General features: G+C 46.1%; 1 protein-coding gene across 1 annotated transcript in view; it reads left to right on the forward strand.

Annotated features, from left to right (window-relative positions):
* Positions 1-3,114: 3,114 nt before the first annotated feature.
* The window catches only part of WNT5B (Wnt family member 5B), a 140,194-nt gene continuing 125,995 nt past the window's right edge, over positions 3,115-17,313 (forward strand). Inside the window, exon 1 of the mRNA XM_060776713.2 lies at positions 3,115-3,465. Within this exon, the coding sequence (XP_060632696.2) occupies positions 3,460-3,465 (6 nt within the window). The 5' untranslated portion in view covers positions 3,115-3,459. The remainder of the gene's footprint in view (positions 3,466-17,313) is intronic.

The following is a 17,313-nucleotide window of genomic DNA, read 5'->3' on the forward strand; positions in this document are numbered from 1 at the left end:
TGCTACTTCATAACTGTCATTTTGCTACTGTTATGAATCGTAATGTAAATTTCACATATGCAGGATGTATTTTATTCACTGGACCAAATTTGGCGCAAATACCCGAACACACTGAAAATTGAATACTGGTGGGGTGGGGGGCTGATTTTGTCATTTGGGAGTTGTAGTTGCTGGGATTTATAGTTTACCTAGAATCAAGGAGCATTCTGAATTCCACCAACGATAGCATTGAACCAAACTTGGCACATAGAACTCCCATGACCAACAGAAAATACTTGAAGGGTTTGGTGGGCGTTGACCTTGAGTTTTGGAGTTGTAGTTCACCTACGTCCAGAGAACACTGTAGACTCAAACAATGATGGATCTGGACCAAAGTTGGCACAAATATTCAATATACCCAAATGTGAACCCTGGTGGAGTTTGGGGAAAATAGACCTTGACATTGGGGAGTTGTAGTTGCTGGGATTTATAGTTCGCCTACTATCAAAGAGCATTCTGAACCCCACCAACGACAGAATTGGGCCAAACTTCTCACAGAGAACCCCCATGACCAACAGATAATACTGTGTTTTCCTGGTGGTCTTTGGCGACCCCTCTGACACCCCCTTGTGACCCACCCAGGGGTCCTGACCCCCAGGTTGAGAAACACTGGACTAAGGGCTCTTCCAGACAGGCCCTATATCCCAGGATCTGATCCCAAGTTTTCTGTTTATTATTTGGCAGTGCAGACTGATATAATCCAGTTTAAATCAGAAAACCTGGGATCAGATCCTGTGATATAGGGCCTGTCTGAGGGCCCTTCCACACAACCATATAACCCAGAATATCAAGGTAGAAAATCCCACAATATCTGCTCTGAAGTGGGTTATCTGAGTCCATACTGCCATATATTTCGGTTCAAAACAGAAAATGTGGGACTTTTTTTTCCAGCTGTGGGGAAGAAGCCTGGAAGGGCCTTAATAGGTATAATGTAACACTGGCATGGGCAAACTTTGGCCCTCCAGGTGTTTTGGAATTCAATTCTCGCAATTCCTAACAGCCATTAAGCTGTTAGAAATTGTGGGAGTTGAAGTCCATAACACCAGGAAGGCCAATATTTGCCCAGGCTTGCTCTAACATGAGAAGACAGGTGGACATTGAAGCAATGCTTCTATGCCATCAATTCCAATGGACTGGCCACATTGTCCGAATGCCCAATCACCATCTACCAAAACAGTTACTCTGCTCCCAGCTCAAGAATGGGGAAAGTAATGTTGGTGGACAGCAACCCTGTCCTCCCAACCCTGCTATACGCCTGCGAATCGTGGACTGTCTATAGATGTCATACATAACTCCTGGAACGATTCCATTAGCGCTGCCTCTGAAAAATCCTGCCAATCACTTGGGAAGACAGGCAGACAAATGTCAGTGTGCTGGAAGAAGCAAAGACCGCCAGCACTGAAGCAATGCTCCTCTACCATCAACTCCACCGGACCAGCAACGTTGTCTGAATGCCTGATCACCATCTCCCAAAGCATGAGGAGCAGCTTAAGGAGCTGGCATGTTTAGCCTGAAGAAGAGAAGACTGAGAGGAGATATGATAGCCATGTATAAATATGTGAGAGGAAGCCACAGGGAGGAGGGAGAAAGCTTGTTTTCTGCTTCCTTGGAGACTAGGACGTGGAACAATGGCTTCAAACTACAAGAGAGGAGATTCCATCTGAACATGAGGAAGAACTTCCTGACTGTGAGAGCTGTTCAGCAGCGGAACTCTCTGCCCCGGAGTGTGGTGGAGGCTCCTTCTTTGGAAGCTTTTAAACAGAGGCTGGATGGCCATCTGTCAGGGGTGATTTGAATGCAATATTCCTGCTTCTTGGCAGGGGGTTGGACTGGATGGCCCATGAGGTCTCTTCCAACTCTTTGATTCTATGATTCTATGATCCTTACTGCATAATGGGACAATGGGTAGACCCATGAGCATATACCTGGGTGTCTGGCATGCAGAAGAGTGGTATAGCTCCATTATGGAAGTACCTGTAGATTTACACTATGCAAGAACTATCTCAGATCTTGGCCTTTGTGTGCAGTTGTCCCTCCATGTTTACAGTTTTGCCTTTTGTGTATATGATTATTCACAGATTTGATTAAAGCATTCTCTAGTGTAACACTATGGTCAGCTTCTAGCAGATATAGAGTCATATACACATACTCTTTCTTTGGAAGCTTTTAAACAGAGGCTGGATGGCCATCTGTCAGGGGTGATTTGAATGCAATATTCCTGCTTCTTGACAGGGGGTTGGACTGGATGGCCCATGAGGTCTCTTACAACTCTTTGATTTTATGAAAGCAGCTACTCTGTTCCGAACTCAAGAATGGGAAACATAATATTGGTGGTCAGGAAAAGAGATTTAAAAATGGGCTTAAAGCCAACTGAGAACTGGGAAACCCTGGCTCTTGAGCGCTCTAATTGGAGGTCAGCTGTGACCAGCAGTGCTGCAGAATTTGAAAAGGCAGGAATGGAGGTCGAAAGAGAGAAATGTGCCAAGAGGAAGGCGCATCAAGCCAACCCTGACCAGGACCATCTTCCACCTGGAGACCGATGTCCTCACTGCAGGAGAAGATGCAGATCAAGAATAGGGCTCCACAGCCAACTACAAACCCACCGCCAAGACACCACATCTGGAAGAGCTACGATGGATCGCCTAACAGTGGTTCTCAACCTGGGGTCCCCAGATGTTTTTGGCCTTCAACTCCCAGAAATCCTAACAGCTGGTAAACTGGCTGGGATTTCTGGGGGTTATAGGCCAAAAACACCTGGGGACCCACAGGTTGAGAACCACTGGAACAGGAACTGGGGAAAGCTTTTAGTATTTTAAGTGATTTGTAGGAATAGGGATGTGGTGAGGTGGAGTGGCATATCTGCTCCCTCAAAGAGGGGTGAAATGCGCCTCCTTCTCCGAGGGTGCCCTTGGAGGAGGAAAAGGAAGAGAAAGAGGACGAGGAAGGGGGGCGTGGGAGGGCTCCGTCCCCATTGAAGGCATGGGGGGGGGGGGAACGGGACCTGGCGTTGCCTGGGGCGGAGGGAGGGAGGGAGGGAAGGGAGGGAGGGCTTTGTGGGCGTGGCGTGGGCGTGGGATTGCCTCCGTTGCTTTCCTCTTTCGCGACCCCCTCCTTCCTTCCCTTCCCTCTCTCTCTCTCTCTCCCTCTGTCCTCCTCTCCGCCGGCTTCCTTGGCTCCTAATACAGTCCCAAAGCTTTCTTGCAAACTCCCGAGAGAGAAGAAAGGAGAAGGAGAAAGGGAGAAGAGAGGAAGAAGAGCCCAGCCAGGCAGGATCCGGAGGGAAGAAGAGAAGAGAAGAAGCGGCCACCCCGTCCCTGCCTCGCCTTCCTTGATCCCCAGGACGCAGCCTCACCTGCCCCTTGGAGGAGTAAAGGAGGAGGAAGAGGAGGAGGAGAAGCCTGGGAAGTTGCAGCGTCCCCCATGCAGGTAGGAAAGGAAGGAAAGTAGGAAGGAGGGAAGGAAGGAGGCTCCGGGTCGGTGGGAGGAGGCGAGCGGACTCCGTTAGGATGGCTCTACACGTGTAATGAACGCGCTTTGACACCCCTGATGGAATCATGAGAAGGTTGAAGACCTTATGGAAGTCCACCACAAGGACGTTGAGTGTGACGCCTGTAGATAGTCCACGTTTCTTAGGATTCTGTGGCATTGGCGCCATAGTAGCCGGGCTGTATTAGTTGGTAGATGCGCTCAGGGCAGCCTGGAGGGAAGAGGGCTCTGGGGGGGGGGGGTGTCTTTCGGAAGAGAAGCCCCTGCCCCGTCAGTCTCCCCTTCGGATGGAGCTCCGGGTTTGCCAAGGGAGCTTGGGCGCATCTCCATGGGAGGAGGAATGCAGGTTGACGCCACTTTGAAGGGCTTTGTGTTGGGACAAGGTCTTCAGCCTTCTCTGCCAAAGGGTACGGGTGCCTCACCCAACTGCCAGTCTTTAGCTGAGTATAGATTCCCTGATTGTGGATTGTGTTGTGTGAAAGAGCCCCTGAATGGAACAGGGAGAGATGGAGGCTGCATCTAGATTGTAGAATTGATCCAGTTTGACACTACTTGAATGGCCATAGCTCAATTATCTGGAGTCATAAGAGTTGTAGATAAAGGTCTTTAGCCTTCAGTTGTTGTAGGTTTTACGGGTTGTATGGCCATGATCTAGAAGCATTCTCTCCTGACGTTTCACCTGCATCTGTGGCAGGCATCCTCAGAGATTGTGAGACCTCACAACCTCTGAGGATGCCTGGCATAGATGCAGGTGAAACATCAGGAGAGAATGCTTCTAGAACATGAGAGATGGAGGATGCCTCTAGATTGTAGAATTGATACAGTTTGACACTACTTTAATGGCCATAGCTCAATTCTCTGGAGTCATAAGAGTTGTAGTTATCCAAGGTCTTTAGCCTTCAGTTGTTGTAGGTTTTATGGGCTGTATGGCCATGATCTAGAAGCATTCTCTCCTGAAGCTTCACCTGCATCTATGGCAGGCATCCTCAGATTGTGAGACCTCTACATAAGAGTTGTAGTTATACAAGGCGTTTAGCCTTCGGTTGTTGTAAGTTTTTTGTGCTCTAGGGCCATGTTCTAGAAGCATTCTCTCCTGATGTTTCCCCTGCATCTGTGGCAGGCATCCTCAAGGTTGTGAGACCTCTACATAAAAGTTGTAATTATACAAAGTATTTAGCCTTCTATTGTTGTAGGTTATTTGGGCTATAGGGCCATGTTCTAGAAATATTCTCTACTGACATTTCGCCTGCATCTATGACAGGCATCCTCAGAAGATGCCTGGCATAGATGCAGGTGAAATGTCAGGAGAGAATGCTTCGACAATACATCTTTAGCCTTTTTTGCCAAAGAGTGTTGGTGTGTCACCAAACTACAACTCCTATGATTCCATAGCGTTAACTCCTGACAATTAAAGTGGTGTCAAACTTCAGTCTCGAATGCACCCTGAAAGGAAATAAAAGACACAGGAAACTAAAATCTGAATATCCTAGATCCCGTCATATACCATACTGTAGATCAGCATTTCTCAACCTGGGGTCGGGAGCCCCGGGGAAGTCGCAAGGGGGTGTCAGAGGGGTCACCAAAGACCATAAAAAAAACACAGTATATTCCATTGGTCATGGGAGTTCTGTGTGGGAAGTTTGGCCCAATTCTATCATTGGTGGGGTTCAGAATGCTCTTTGATTGTAGCTGGACTATAAATCCCAGCAACTACAACTCCCAAATATGATGATCTATTTTCCCCAAGTGCCACTAGTGCTCACATTTGGGCACATTGGGTATTCATGCCAATTTTGGTTCAGATCAATCATTGTTTGAGTCTACAGTGTTCTCTGGATGTAGGTGAACTACAACTCCAGAACTCAAGGTCAATGCCCACCAAACCCTTCCACTATTTTCTGTTGATCGTGGGAGTTCTGTGTGCCAAGTTTGGTTCAATTTCCTTGTTGGTGGAGTTCAGAATGCTCTTTGATTGTAGGTGAACTATAAATCCCAGCAACTACAACTCCCAAATGGCAAAATCAACCCATCCCGCAACCCCACTGGTATTAAAATTTGGGTGCATTAGGTATTTGTGCCAAATTTAGTCCAGTGAATGAAAATACATCCTGCATATCAGATATTTACATTACAATTCACAACAGTAGCAAAATTACAGTTATGAAGTAGCAACAAAAATGATGTTATGGTTGGGGGTCACCACAACATGAGGAACTGTATTAAGGAGTTGCAACATTAGGAAGGTTGAGAACCACTGCATCAGGGTTTCCCCTTGTAACACCTTAGAGGCTAAAGAAGTTGGTAGGAAAAGCTACCCCTCAAGGTGCGTCTTTTGCAGGGAACAGAGCTGTATATCTGAGGAAATGCCAAACTCTCTCGGCCAGATGAACAGTTCTCCTTCCAGGCCCACTTGATTCCAAGAGCTCCCTCCACCATCCATTCATCAATCAATCAATCAATTGAGTGATTTCCTGACCCTAGTTTTGGGCCGCATCTTGTTTTTGCCCCCCTTTGCAAGCCCCTCTCCACGTCTGGTCCTTGCCCTCTTCCCTGCTTCCACAAAGGAAGGAAAAGGGATTAGTTAGGGGACCTTTTGGTAGGAATGATTTGAATGTGTCTTAGGCCCCGTCTAGACTACCATATAATCCAATTTCTGAATGCAGATTGAATTGGATTATTTTATTTATTTGTTTATATGTTTACCCTATTTATACTCCGCCTTTCTCAACCCCAAAGGGAACTCAAGGCAGTTTACATGTAGGCAACTATTCAGTGCCTTAAAACAACATACAATTAAAATAAACATTAACGTTTAAATTAATACATATTAAAACATTTAAAACATTACAATTGCTATTCACATCACACCATCCACCCTCGTAATCCAGAGCCATTCCAGAATTCATTGCACATATTCCATATCTGTTATTGGATGTGGATGAAGGTACTGCAAATACCATAATCCTTGGTCCATCCTCCCCCAAAGAGTGCCAGGATGTAAAGAGGATCATGAGGGGGTCTGTGTGGCAAGTTTGGTCTAGTCCGTCATTCGCGGGGGTCGCAGTGGTCTCTGGAAGTGAGTGAAGGTACTACAAGTCTCATCATTCGTGGCAAGTGTGGTCCAGATGATGATCTAATGTTGGTTGAGTTCACAGTGCTCTCTGGGGTCCCTTCCACACAGCCCTATATCCCAGAATATCAAGGCGGAAAATCCCACATTATCTGAGTGTGGACTCAGGGCCCTTCCTCACAACTCTATATCCCAGAATATCAAGGCAGAAAATCCCACATTATCTGAGTGTGGACTCAGGGCCCTTCCTCACAACTCTATATCCCAGAATATCAAGGTGGAAAATCCCACATTATCTGAGTGTGGACTCAGGGCCCTTCCTCACAGCCCTATATCCCAGAATATCAAGGCGGAAAATCCTACATTATTTGAGTGTGGACTCAGGGCCCTTTCTCACAGTCCTATATCCCAGAATATCAAGGCAGAAAATCCCACATTATCGAAGTGTACACTCAGGGCCCTTCCACACAGCCCTATATCCCAGAATATCAAGGCGGAAAATCCCACATTATCTGAGTGCGGACTCAGGGCCCTTCCTCACAGCCCTGTATCCCAGAATATCAAGACGGAAAATCCCACATTATCTGAATGTGGACTCAGGGCCCTTCCTCACAGCCCTATATCCCAGAATATCAAGATGGAAAATCCCACATTATCTGAGTGTGGACTCAGGGCCCTTTCTCACAGTCCTATATCCCAGAATATCAAGGCAGAAAATCCCACATTATCGAAGTGTACACTCAGGGCCCTTCCTCCCAGCCCTATATCCCAGAATATCAAGGCGGAAAATCCCACATTATCAGAGTATGGACTCAGATAACGCAGTTCAAAGCAGATATTGTGTGATTTTCTGCCTTGATATTTTGGGAAGTAGGAAAGGGCCCTGGATGTAGGTGAACTACAACTCCTATAATCAGAGTCAGTTCCACCCAAACCTGGCCATGGGGGTTATATGGCAGTGCAGATCCTTCCTTAATCTTTGGACTATGGCTCCTTCCGCACAGTCCTTATATCCCAGGATCTGATCTGTTTTAAATGGATTATAGGAGTCCACACTGCCAGAAAACCTGGGATAAGGAGATATTCTGAGATTGGATCCTGGGATATAGGGACTGTATGTCTTTTAATATTTACTTTTTGATCTATGTATTTTAACTGTGTTGTACCCCACCTTGAGGAGAGGCGAGTAACTAATAAAACTTATTATTAGGACTATTATTAATGTATTATCATTATAAATGATCATGATTGTCTTGGAGGGAGGGAGTGCAGAGACCTTTCCATTACCTGTCTGGGAATGTTGTCCCAATGGAGGGGTTGCTTTGGGAGAAGAGTTTGTAAGTCGGAAGACCTGGCCCCCTTCCTTTCCCCCCTTTTGAGGCTGAAGCATGGGAATGATTCCTTGACAATAAACCCTGCTGAACTTGAGGGGACTCCGTTGGGTGGAAGCAAACATTCACGAGTACAGTTTAAAATTTACAGTGTAAATCTGGATTCTATTAGTGTGTTGCTTGAGCTGGGGGTCGGGGCTGGGAGCAGCCCAGAGAAAGAAAGAAAAAGCAGGGAGGCTGGGTTTGCAAGATGCCAGAGACAAATCACATTGGGTTTTGTTTGGGGAGGAGGGTCTCCTCCCAGCCCCCTTTCCTCTTCTCTTCTGGAGCAACATGAGCATCCACCAAACACTCCCATCCCTCTTCAGCTTGTCTTAGTTGTGTTTCTATGTCATTTCTGACTTATGGAAACTCTAAGGAGGGCATGGCCAAACTTTGGCCTTCCAGGTGTTTTGGACTCCAACTCCCACCATTCCTTACAGCCTCAGGCCCTTTCCTTTTCCCCCTCAGCCGCTTAAGCGGCTGAGGGGGAAAAGGAAAGGGCCTGAGGCTGTTAGGAATGGTGGGAGTTGGAGTCCAAAACACCTGGAAGGTCTAAGTTTGCCCATACATGCTTCTAAGTTGAACTTATCACTCTTTCCTTCCAAAGTAAGATTGGAGGGAAACCATTGTTTACCATTGTTTACCATTGCTTCCCTCTGTGAGGCTGAGAGTGTGTGACTTTCCCAAGGCCGCCCAGTGTTTTCCCATGACTGAGTGGGGATTTGAACCCTGATCTCCCAGAGCCATAATCAAACCCCTACATCATGCTCGCTGAGTTTAGCATTGCTTCCCTCTGTGAGGCTGAGAGTGTGTGACTTTCCCAAGGCCGCCCAGTGTTTTCCCATGACTGAGTGGGGATTTGAACCCTGATCTCCCAGAGCCATAATCAAACCCCTACATCATGCTCGCTGAGTTTAGCATTGCTTCCCTCTGTGAGGCTGAGAGTGTGTGACTTTCCCAAGGCCGCCCAGTGTTTTCCCATGACTGAGTGGGGATTTGAACCCTGATCTCCCAGAGCCATAATCAAACCCCTACATCATGCTCGCTGAGTTTAGCATTGCTTCCCTCTGTGAGGCTGAGAGTGTGTGACTTTCCCAAGGCCGCCCAGTGTTTTCCCATGACTGAGTGGGGATTTGAACCCTGATCTCCCAGAGCCATAATCAAACCCCTACATCATGCTCGCTGAGTTTAGCATTGCTTCCCTCTGTGAGGCTGAGAGTGTGTGACTTTCCCAAGGCCGCACAGTCTTTTCCCATGACTGAGTGGGGATTTGAACCCTGATCTCCCAGAACCATAATCAAACCCTTACGTCATGATCGCTGCCTCTCCGCTGCTATCCTTACCTCAATGTCAGTGCTTTGCCTTCCTGACAGGTGAAGGACAGCCAGCCCAGGACTTTGCTTAAGAAGAGCAGCAAATGGTCCTTTCCCTTCGAGAAGCCTAGTATCAGAGGCCAGTCAAATTGTCAAGGGTCTCTCCTCCTCCCTGACAGTAAAACTGTACAATAAATTAAGTAATAATTTGCTTGACAAACTAGATCAAGTTCCTGCGCCTCTTGTTGTTTGCTGCTGTGTGCTTTCAAGCCATTTCCAGCTTTTGGACACCTATAGCTGGGGATTCCTTGGTAAGATTTGTCCAGAGGGGTTGCCCTCGCCTTCCTCTGAGGCTGAGAGAGTGTAACTTTGTGCCCAAGGTCATGCAGTGTGTTTTCATGCCAGAGCAGGGATTTGAACCCTAATCTTCAAAGCTCAAACCACTATCTTGCACAAACTGGCTTTTTCAAAACAGAGCAGAATTCAAAATGATCTGAACAGATTAGAGAGATGGGCCAAAACTTACAAAATGAAGTTCAACAGGGACAAATGCAAGATACCCCACTCAGGCAGAAAAAAATGAAATGTAAAGATACAGAATGGGGGACGATGCCTGGCTTGACAGCAGGACGTGTGAAAAATATTTTGGAGTCCTTGTGGGCAACAAGTTAATCATGAGCCAACAATGTAATGCGGCAGAATAAAAGCCTTCATCAACAGGAGTCTAGTGTCTAGATCCAGGAAAGTCATGCTACCCCTCTATTCTGCCTTGATCAGACCACATCTGGAATTCTGTGTCCAATTCTGGGCACCACAGTTGAAGGGAGATGTTGACAACCTGTAATGTGTCCAGAGGGGGGTGACTAAAATGATCAAGGGTCTGGAGAACAAGCCCTATGAGGAGTGGCTTAAAGAGCTGGGCATGTTCAGCCTGAAGAAGAGAAGGCTGAGAGACAGGATGAGGGCCCTGGATCAAGATGTGAGGGGAAGTCATAGGGAGGAGGGAGCAGGTTAGTTTTCTGCTGCCCTGGAGACTAGGACGCAGAACAATGGCTTCAAACTACAAGAAAGGAGATTCCATCTGAACATTAGGAAGAACTTCCTGACTGTGAGAGCTGTTCAGCAGAGGAACTATCTGCCCCGGACTGTGGTGGAGACTCCTTCTTTGGAGGCTTTTAAGCAGAGGCTGGATGATCATCTGTTGGGGGTGCTTTGAAGGCAATTTTCCTGCTTCTTGGCAAGGGGTTGGACTGGGTGGCCCACAAGGTTTTTCCAATTCTATTAATCCATAAATGAGAGTGATGGAACACATAGGCTCCAGGTGCTGTTGGACTGCAAATAGATCCCTCCTTGCCAACTATTCTGGCTGGGGCTTCGACCCTAACATGAGGAATTATTTCCTAACTGTGAGAGCTGTTCAGCATTGGAACTCTCTGCCCCAGACCTTCTTTGGAGGCTTTTAAACAGAGGCTGAATGGCTATTTGTCGATGGTGTATGAATGCGATTTTCCTGCTTCTTGGCAGAGGATTGGACTGGACAACCCACAAGGTCTATTCCAACTCTATGATTCTTCCATCTGCATTTGGGACTTCTATTCTGGCCAGTGAAGCTGGACTAAGTGTGCTGACAAGCAGTTTGCATTTCCTAGAGCTTGGAAGAACTTTAGTGCAACTCCCATCATGTTTGACACCATATATCTTCCAATGGCTGTCCTGGGTTGTAGGTTCTGACAATGTCACTTTTAGGATACCCTGGCAGTTTCCAGAACTCTTTTCTTTACAGCTTTTGGATTCCTATTCAGGAAGATCAAAGCACTTTCCAACATGGAAGGAAAAGTGGCTGTGAGCTTTCAAAACTCTGCTGCCGGTTCCTTTAGCTTTCAGAGCTGCCATTATGGTTAAATAGCCCTGCAGATGGGGTTTTCCACCAGCTATTGTTCAGTTCTTGGGACGTGGGTGCTGTGCATGCTGCCTCTGTCACTGAAGACACACATTTGAAAGTGGTTTGAAAGTGTTATTCCTGTTTAATTGTGTGGTACTTACTGTAAAGGTAGTTGTTATACTCCAGAAACTTCATTTTTGTGGCTGCCACAAGCTAAGTTGAATTGGTTGAGACTCTATGACAGGCATGGGCAAACTTCGGTCTTCCTGGTGTTTTGGACTCCAACTCCCACAATTCCTAACAGCCTCGGACCCTTTCCTTTTCCCCCTCAGCCGCTTAAGCTTAAGCGGCTGAGGAGGAAAAGGAAAGGGCCTGAGGCTGTTAGGAATTGTGGGAGTTGGAGTCCAAAACACCAGGAAGACCGAAGATTGCCCATGCCTGCTCTGTGAGATGCTAATTGAAAAACTATAGCAAAATGTGCTGCAGGATGTCCTGCAAAAACAAAGTTGTTGCAGTTTAATAAAGTTTTTCCATGGTTTTTGTGATAGAACCAATTAGGATATGGCATTTATAACCCAGGAACAAAAATTGTGTTACATAGTGTTATTTAATTTTAGGAGCAAAGCAATGATGTCTCTACTTTAACAGGAGAGGGCTTGAGAGCAACCCTACTCAAAGCATTGCGTAGATACTCTCAACTAGATAGAGGAACCAAGGAGAGGTCACATCTGACATTGTCTCTCCAGTGACATTTAGGGACTTTCTTCCCTTTCGTGGCACAGTGGATTAAACCGCTGAGCTGCAGAACTTGCTGATCAGAAGGTTGATGGTTTGAACGGGGTGAGCTCCTGTTGTTAGCCCCAGCTTCTTCCAAACAAGCAATTCGAAAACTTGCAATTGTGAGTAGATCAGTAGGTACCACTTCAGCAGGAAGGTAACGGCGCTCCATGCCGTCATGGTGGCCACGTGATCTAGGACAGTGGTTCTCGACATGTGGGTCCCCAGGTGTTTCGGCCTACAACTCCCAGAAATCCCAGCCAGTTTGCCAGCTGTTAGGCTTTCTGGGAGTTGAAGGTCAAAACATCTGGGGACCCACAGGTTGAGATTCACTGATCTAGGAGGTGTCTACAGATATGGAAATAAGCATCATCCCCCCAGCTTTGAAATGGAAATAAGCACCATCCCCCAGAGTTGGACACAACTAGACTTAAAGTCAAGGGGAAACCTTTACCTTTACCTTCTCTTTGGGAAATAGGGCATGCTTTGCATGTAAGAGCTTCCCAGTTCAGTCCCTTCCATCTCCTTTTCAAAGGATCTTGCACAAGGCAGCCAATGAAGTGTCCTGTCTGAGGCTCCAGACTAGCAATGGGTAAACTTCGGCCCTCCAGGTGCTTTGAACTTCGACTCCCACAATTCCTAACCGCCTACCAGATGGACTCTTGTAGGTTTTTCGGGCTATATGGCCATGTTCTAGAAGCATTCTCTCCTGACATTTCGCCTGCATTTGTGGCAAGCATCAGACCTCACAACCTCTGAGGATACTTGCCATCGATGCAGGTGAAATTTCAGGAGAGAATGCTTCTAGAACATGACCATATAGCCCGAAAAGCGTACAACAACCCAGTGATTCCAGCCATGAAAGCCTTCAACAAAGCCTACCATAGAATCATAGAATCAAAGAGTTGGAAGAGACCTCATGGGCCATCCAGTCCAACCCCCTGCCAAAAAGCAGGAATGTTGCATTCAAATCACCCCTGACAAATGGCCATCCAGCCTCTGTTTAAAAGCTTCCAAAGAAGTAGCCTCCACCACACTCCTGGGCAGAGAGTTCCACTGCTGAACGGCTCTCACAGTCAAGAAGTTCTTCCTCGTGTTCAGATGGAATCTCCTCTCTTGTAGTTTGAAGCCATTGTTCCGCGTCCTAGTCTCCAAGGAAGCAGAAAACAAGCTTGCTCTCTCCTCCCTGTGGCTTCCTCTCACATATTTATACATGGCACACACTGTTAGGAATTCATAGAATCATAGAACTGGAAGAGACCTCATGGGCCATCTAGTCCAAAGCCCTGCCAAGAAGCTGGAAAATTGTTTTCAAAGTCCCCTTGACAGATGGCCATCCAGCCTCTGTTTAAAAGCCTCCAAAGAAGGAGCCTTCACCGCACTCTGGAGCAAAGAATTATGGGAGTTGAAGTCCAAAACATCTGGAGGGATGAAGTTTGTCCATGCCTGTTCCAGAGACTTGATTTCAGTCAGGGTACCTGGTTAGGTGGGCCAATAATTGATGAAAGCCATGCATGCATTTGCAGCTACAAGGAGTCAGCAGTGTGCTGGTGCCCAAGAGGTCAGGCGTGTGACACTGTGGCTGAAGTGTGACCTCTTCAGCCCCTTGTTAAGAGTGATCAGATTTCTTGGCGTCTGCGGATGAGACTTAAAAGGAGCCTTTGGGAGTGTGGAAATCAGCCTAAAGGTTAGGTGGTGTGTAAAACCTCCCCCTGCACCATTTGAAAGGGCGGACAGGGAGTTTGCTTAGAAAAACAAAGAGGAAAACAAAAAGCACACCCTTTCCAGGTGCAAGGCCCTCGCTCCATCCACCGGCATCTGCTTTTAAGCTTTGAAAAGAGATGTCAAGGAGAGGCAAACACATCTCCTACATTAAATGTAGCTTGGCTTTATTGCCTTTTGTGGAAGAAATCAAAAGTAGCTGTATGTCATGTTGGCCAAATCTAACAGAGAGTGCAAGAGCATAGCCATGCTAGACTAAAAGGTTTGGAATTTGATTGTAAATCAACTGGTTTTGAATGTGTGCCTTCAAGAGAACTCTGATTTAGGGTGAGCCTGTCAGACTTTTCTTGATAGGATTTATTTAGAGAAGGTTTGCCAGGGCTGTTCTCTAAGGCTGAGATAGTATGACTTGTCCAAGGGTGTTTATGACTCTATAATGAGCCTCCGGTGGTGCCGTGGGTTAAACCACTGAGCTGCTGAACTTGCTGATCGAAAAGTCTCAGGTTCAAATTCAGGGAGTGGGGTGAGCTCCTGCTGTTAGACCCAGCTTCTGCCAACCTAGCAGTTCAAAAACATGCAAATGTGAGTAGATCAATAGGTAATGCTCCAGCGGGAAGGTAATGGCGCTCCATGCAATCATGTTGGCCACATGATTTTGGAGGTGTCTATGGACAATGCCGACTTTTCAGCTTAGAAATGGGGATGAGCAACCCCCAGAGTCAGACACGACTGGACTTAATGTCGGGGGAAATCTTTACAACCTAAGGATTCAAAATTTGATTCCCTGCTTTTTTATATTCCCTAGTTTTGGTATATGCCCCAACAGCCTCAGGACCCTTAAGTGGCTGAGGGGGAAAAGGAAAGGGCCTGAGGCTGTTAGGGATAATGGGAGTTGAAGTCCAAAACACCTGGAAGGCCAAAGTTTGACCATGCCTGCCTTAGGTTTTCCATAAGTCAGAAATTATATAGAAACACAACAACAAGGACTGAAATAATTTTAAGTTGCGTGATTCTTTGGACCTTAGTTATATTCTGCTTAGTTTTGTTACGGATCCAGGGTGCATCTACTGTGTAGAATTAATGCAGTGCAAAGAAGTCACGGGAGTTGTAGTTTTACTGGTCTTTGGCCTTCTCTGCTAAATAGTTCTGGTTCCTCATCAAACTACATCTCCCATGATTCCAAAGCATTGAGTCATGGCAGTTAAAGGTAAAGGTTTCTGCTTGACATTAAGTCTAGTCATGTCCGACTCTGGGAGGCGGTGCTCATCTGTGAATGTTGCAATTGGCCATAGGAAAAGGGAAAGTTTTCCCCTGACATTAAGTCCAGTCGTGTCCGACTCTGGAGGGTTGGTGCTCATCTCCATTTCTAAGCCAAAGAGCCGGTGTTGTCCGTAGACACCTCCAAGGTCATGTGACCAGCATGACTGCATGGAGCGCCATTACCTTCCTTATTGATCTACTCATATTTGCATGTTTTCAAACTGTTAGATTAGTAGAAGCTGGGGCTATCAGCAGGAGCTCACCCCACCTCCTGGATTTGAACCTCTGACATTTTGGTCAGCAAGCTCAGCAGTTCAGTGGTTTAACTTTGCAAACTGTGAGTCGGTAAGTAGGGTATGATTGCATTAATTTTACAATTTTAGAGTTTTCCCTACTAGGGTTTACACTATGGAAAACCCATTGTGCTTATCCGGGTGACACTACAGTTCCAAATGGCAAGTTGATGCCCCACCAGATAGAAAATGTGTGTCTGGAGGTAATTGAGCTAGAACCTGTTACCTTTGTGGAGCGAGCTGTTTATATGAGTTGCATTGTTGTTACCACTGTTTACCACTCTGAGTCTCTTTAAGAGAGGAAAACCTGTATACAATAAATAAAATAATGAGCCCATATTTGAAGTCTGCTGTAGCCCAGCCCAGGCTGTATAGCCACAATCCAGAAGTATTCTCTGCTTCTGGAACATGGTCATACAGCCCAGGAAACTCACGGCAACCCAATATTATTTGTCTTATATTCATTGACTTTTTCCATAATCACTCTTAGCAGGTATAAGTTTTCATGGTCCTCAATGCATTTCCCCCTCCCTGGTATAGATGGTTGTCACTATGTGATGACGAGAGAATTGTAAAAAGTTCCTCAGTGGTTAGGTAAGGGCCGGATGGATGGCCAAAATGGTAGAAGGGGAGGAAACTGGGAATGGGAGCCTTTTAGTTCCATTGTAGTCTGCAATAGGTGACGGACTATGTTATGTCTTCTACGCCCCTTGTGATTGCTATGTGTTTCATGGTGAGAGCTGTCACAATCCGCCTGAGGACACCTTTGGCTAATGAGGTTCATGGGCCTCCTTTCTAAAAGACCACCCTATTTGCTGTTTATTGGGATGGCCCAAAGCCAGTTACATGAGTAATACCTGGAGGCTTCTTTTGTGGGAGTATATCCAGTTGGTTCATACTAAAAGGAACATACAAATTATCGATTTTCAAGGTTATAAAAGAACCTGTTAAATCCTTGGCACATTAGCTTTCTTCTCCGTTCACTGGGAATACAGCCGTGATGTCTGCTCTCCTGAGACTGTGTATGTTTGGTACACTTATGCAGATGCCTTTTCAATGTCATATGACAAAGTAAACACTTCCTAAGAGTACAGACACTTGGCACAATTGGGGTGGTTACCATTCATTTGTTTAACATCTTCCAGGTTCCAGACTAGATTCAATTATATGTCCCAACTACAGTCAAATCTAGAGCCCTTCCACACAGTTGCATAAATTCCACAATACCTGCTTTGAACTGGATTATCTGAGTCCACACTGCCATATAATCCAGGTCAATGTGGATTTTATACAGCTGCGTGGAAGGGGCCTTATTGAATCAATGGGAATTTGACAAGTCAACTCATGACTTCTAGGGATTCAACAAATCAGTTATAGTTAGGACTAACAAATGGATTTAGACACCTGTTTGCAGGTTTAGTTACGTTAAAGGTAAAGGAAGTGGTTTCCGCTTGACATTAAGTCTAGTCGTGTCCAACTCTGGGGGGTGGTGTTCATCTCCATTTCTAAGCCAAAGAGCCAGCGTTGTCCGTAGACATCTCCAAGGCCAGCATGTCTACATGGAGCACCATTACCTTATCGCAGAAACAGTACCTATTGATCAATTCACATTTACATGTTTTCGAACTGCTAGGTTGTCAGAAGCTGAGGCTAACAGTGAGAGCTCACTCTGTTCCCTGGATTCAAACCACCAACCTATCAGTTGGCAAGTTCAGCAGCTCAGCAGTTTAACCCACTATGCCACCGGGGGCTTCTCATTAGTTATGTACACAAATGAAATCATAATTTTTTCATATTTCTTCACCAGCAAAACAATAAACACCCACTGGTCTCCAAGCAGAGGGTTATAATAGAGAAACCCTCTTTCAGTATCCTCACACAGATGGCATTGCTCACCAAATTCGATCTCCAGTGGACTTCCATCTCAGGCAGACATTGTAAGGCATTTCCTTGTGTATTGAAATCCCAAGCCATTAGGACTTTAAGCATTTTCTTTCTTAAACAACACATGAAATCCACATCCAACTTTTTGTATAGGTTTTTCACATGAGCAGCCTGCAAATAGCTCCTGTCTGTATCAGATAGCCCATGTGTTTCA

The sequence above is a fragment of the Anolis sagrei genome, chromosome 5 (assembly GCF_037176765.1).
Source record: "Anolis sagrei isolate rAnoSag1 chromosome 5, rAnoSag1.mat, whole genome shotgun sequence".
In the NCBI taxonomy this organism is placed as follows: domain Eukaryota; kingdom Metazoa; phylum Chordata; class Lepidosauria; order Squamata; family Dactyloidae; genus Anolis; species Anolis sagrei.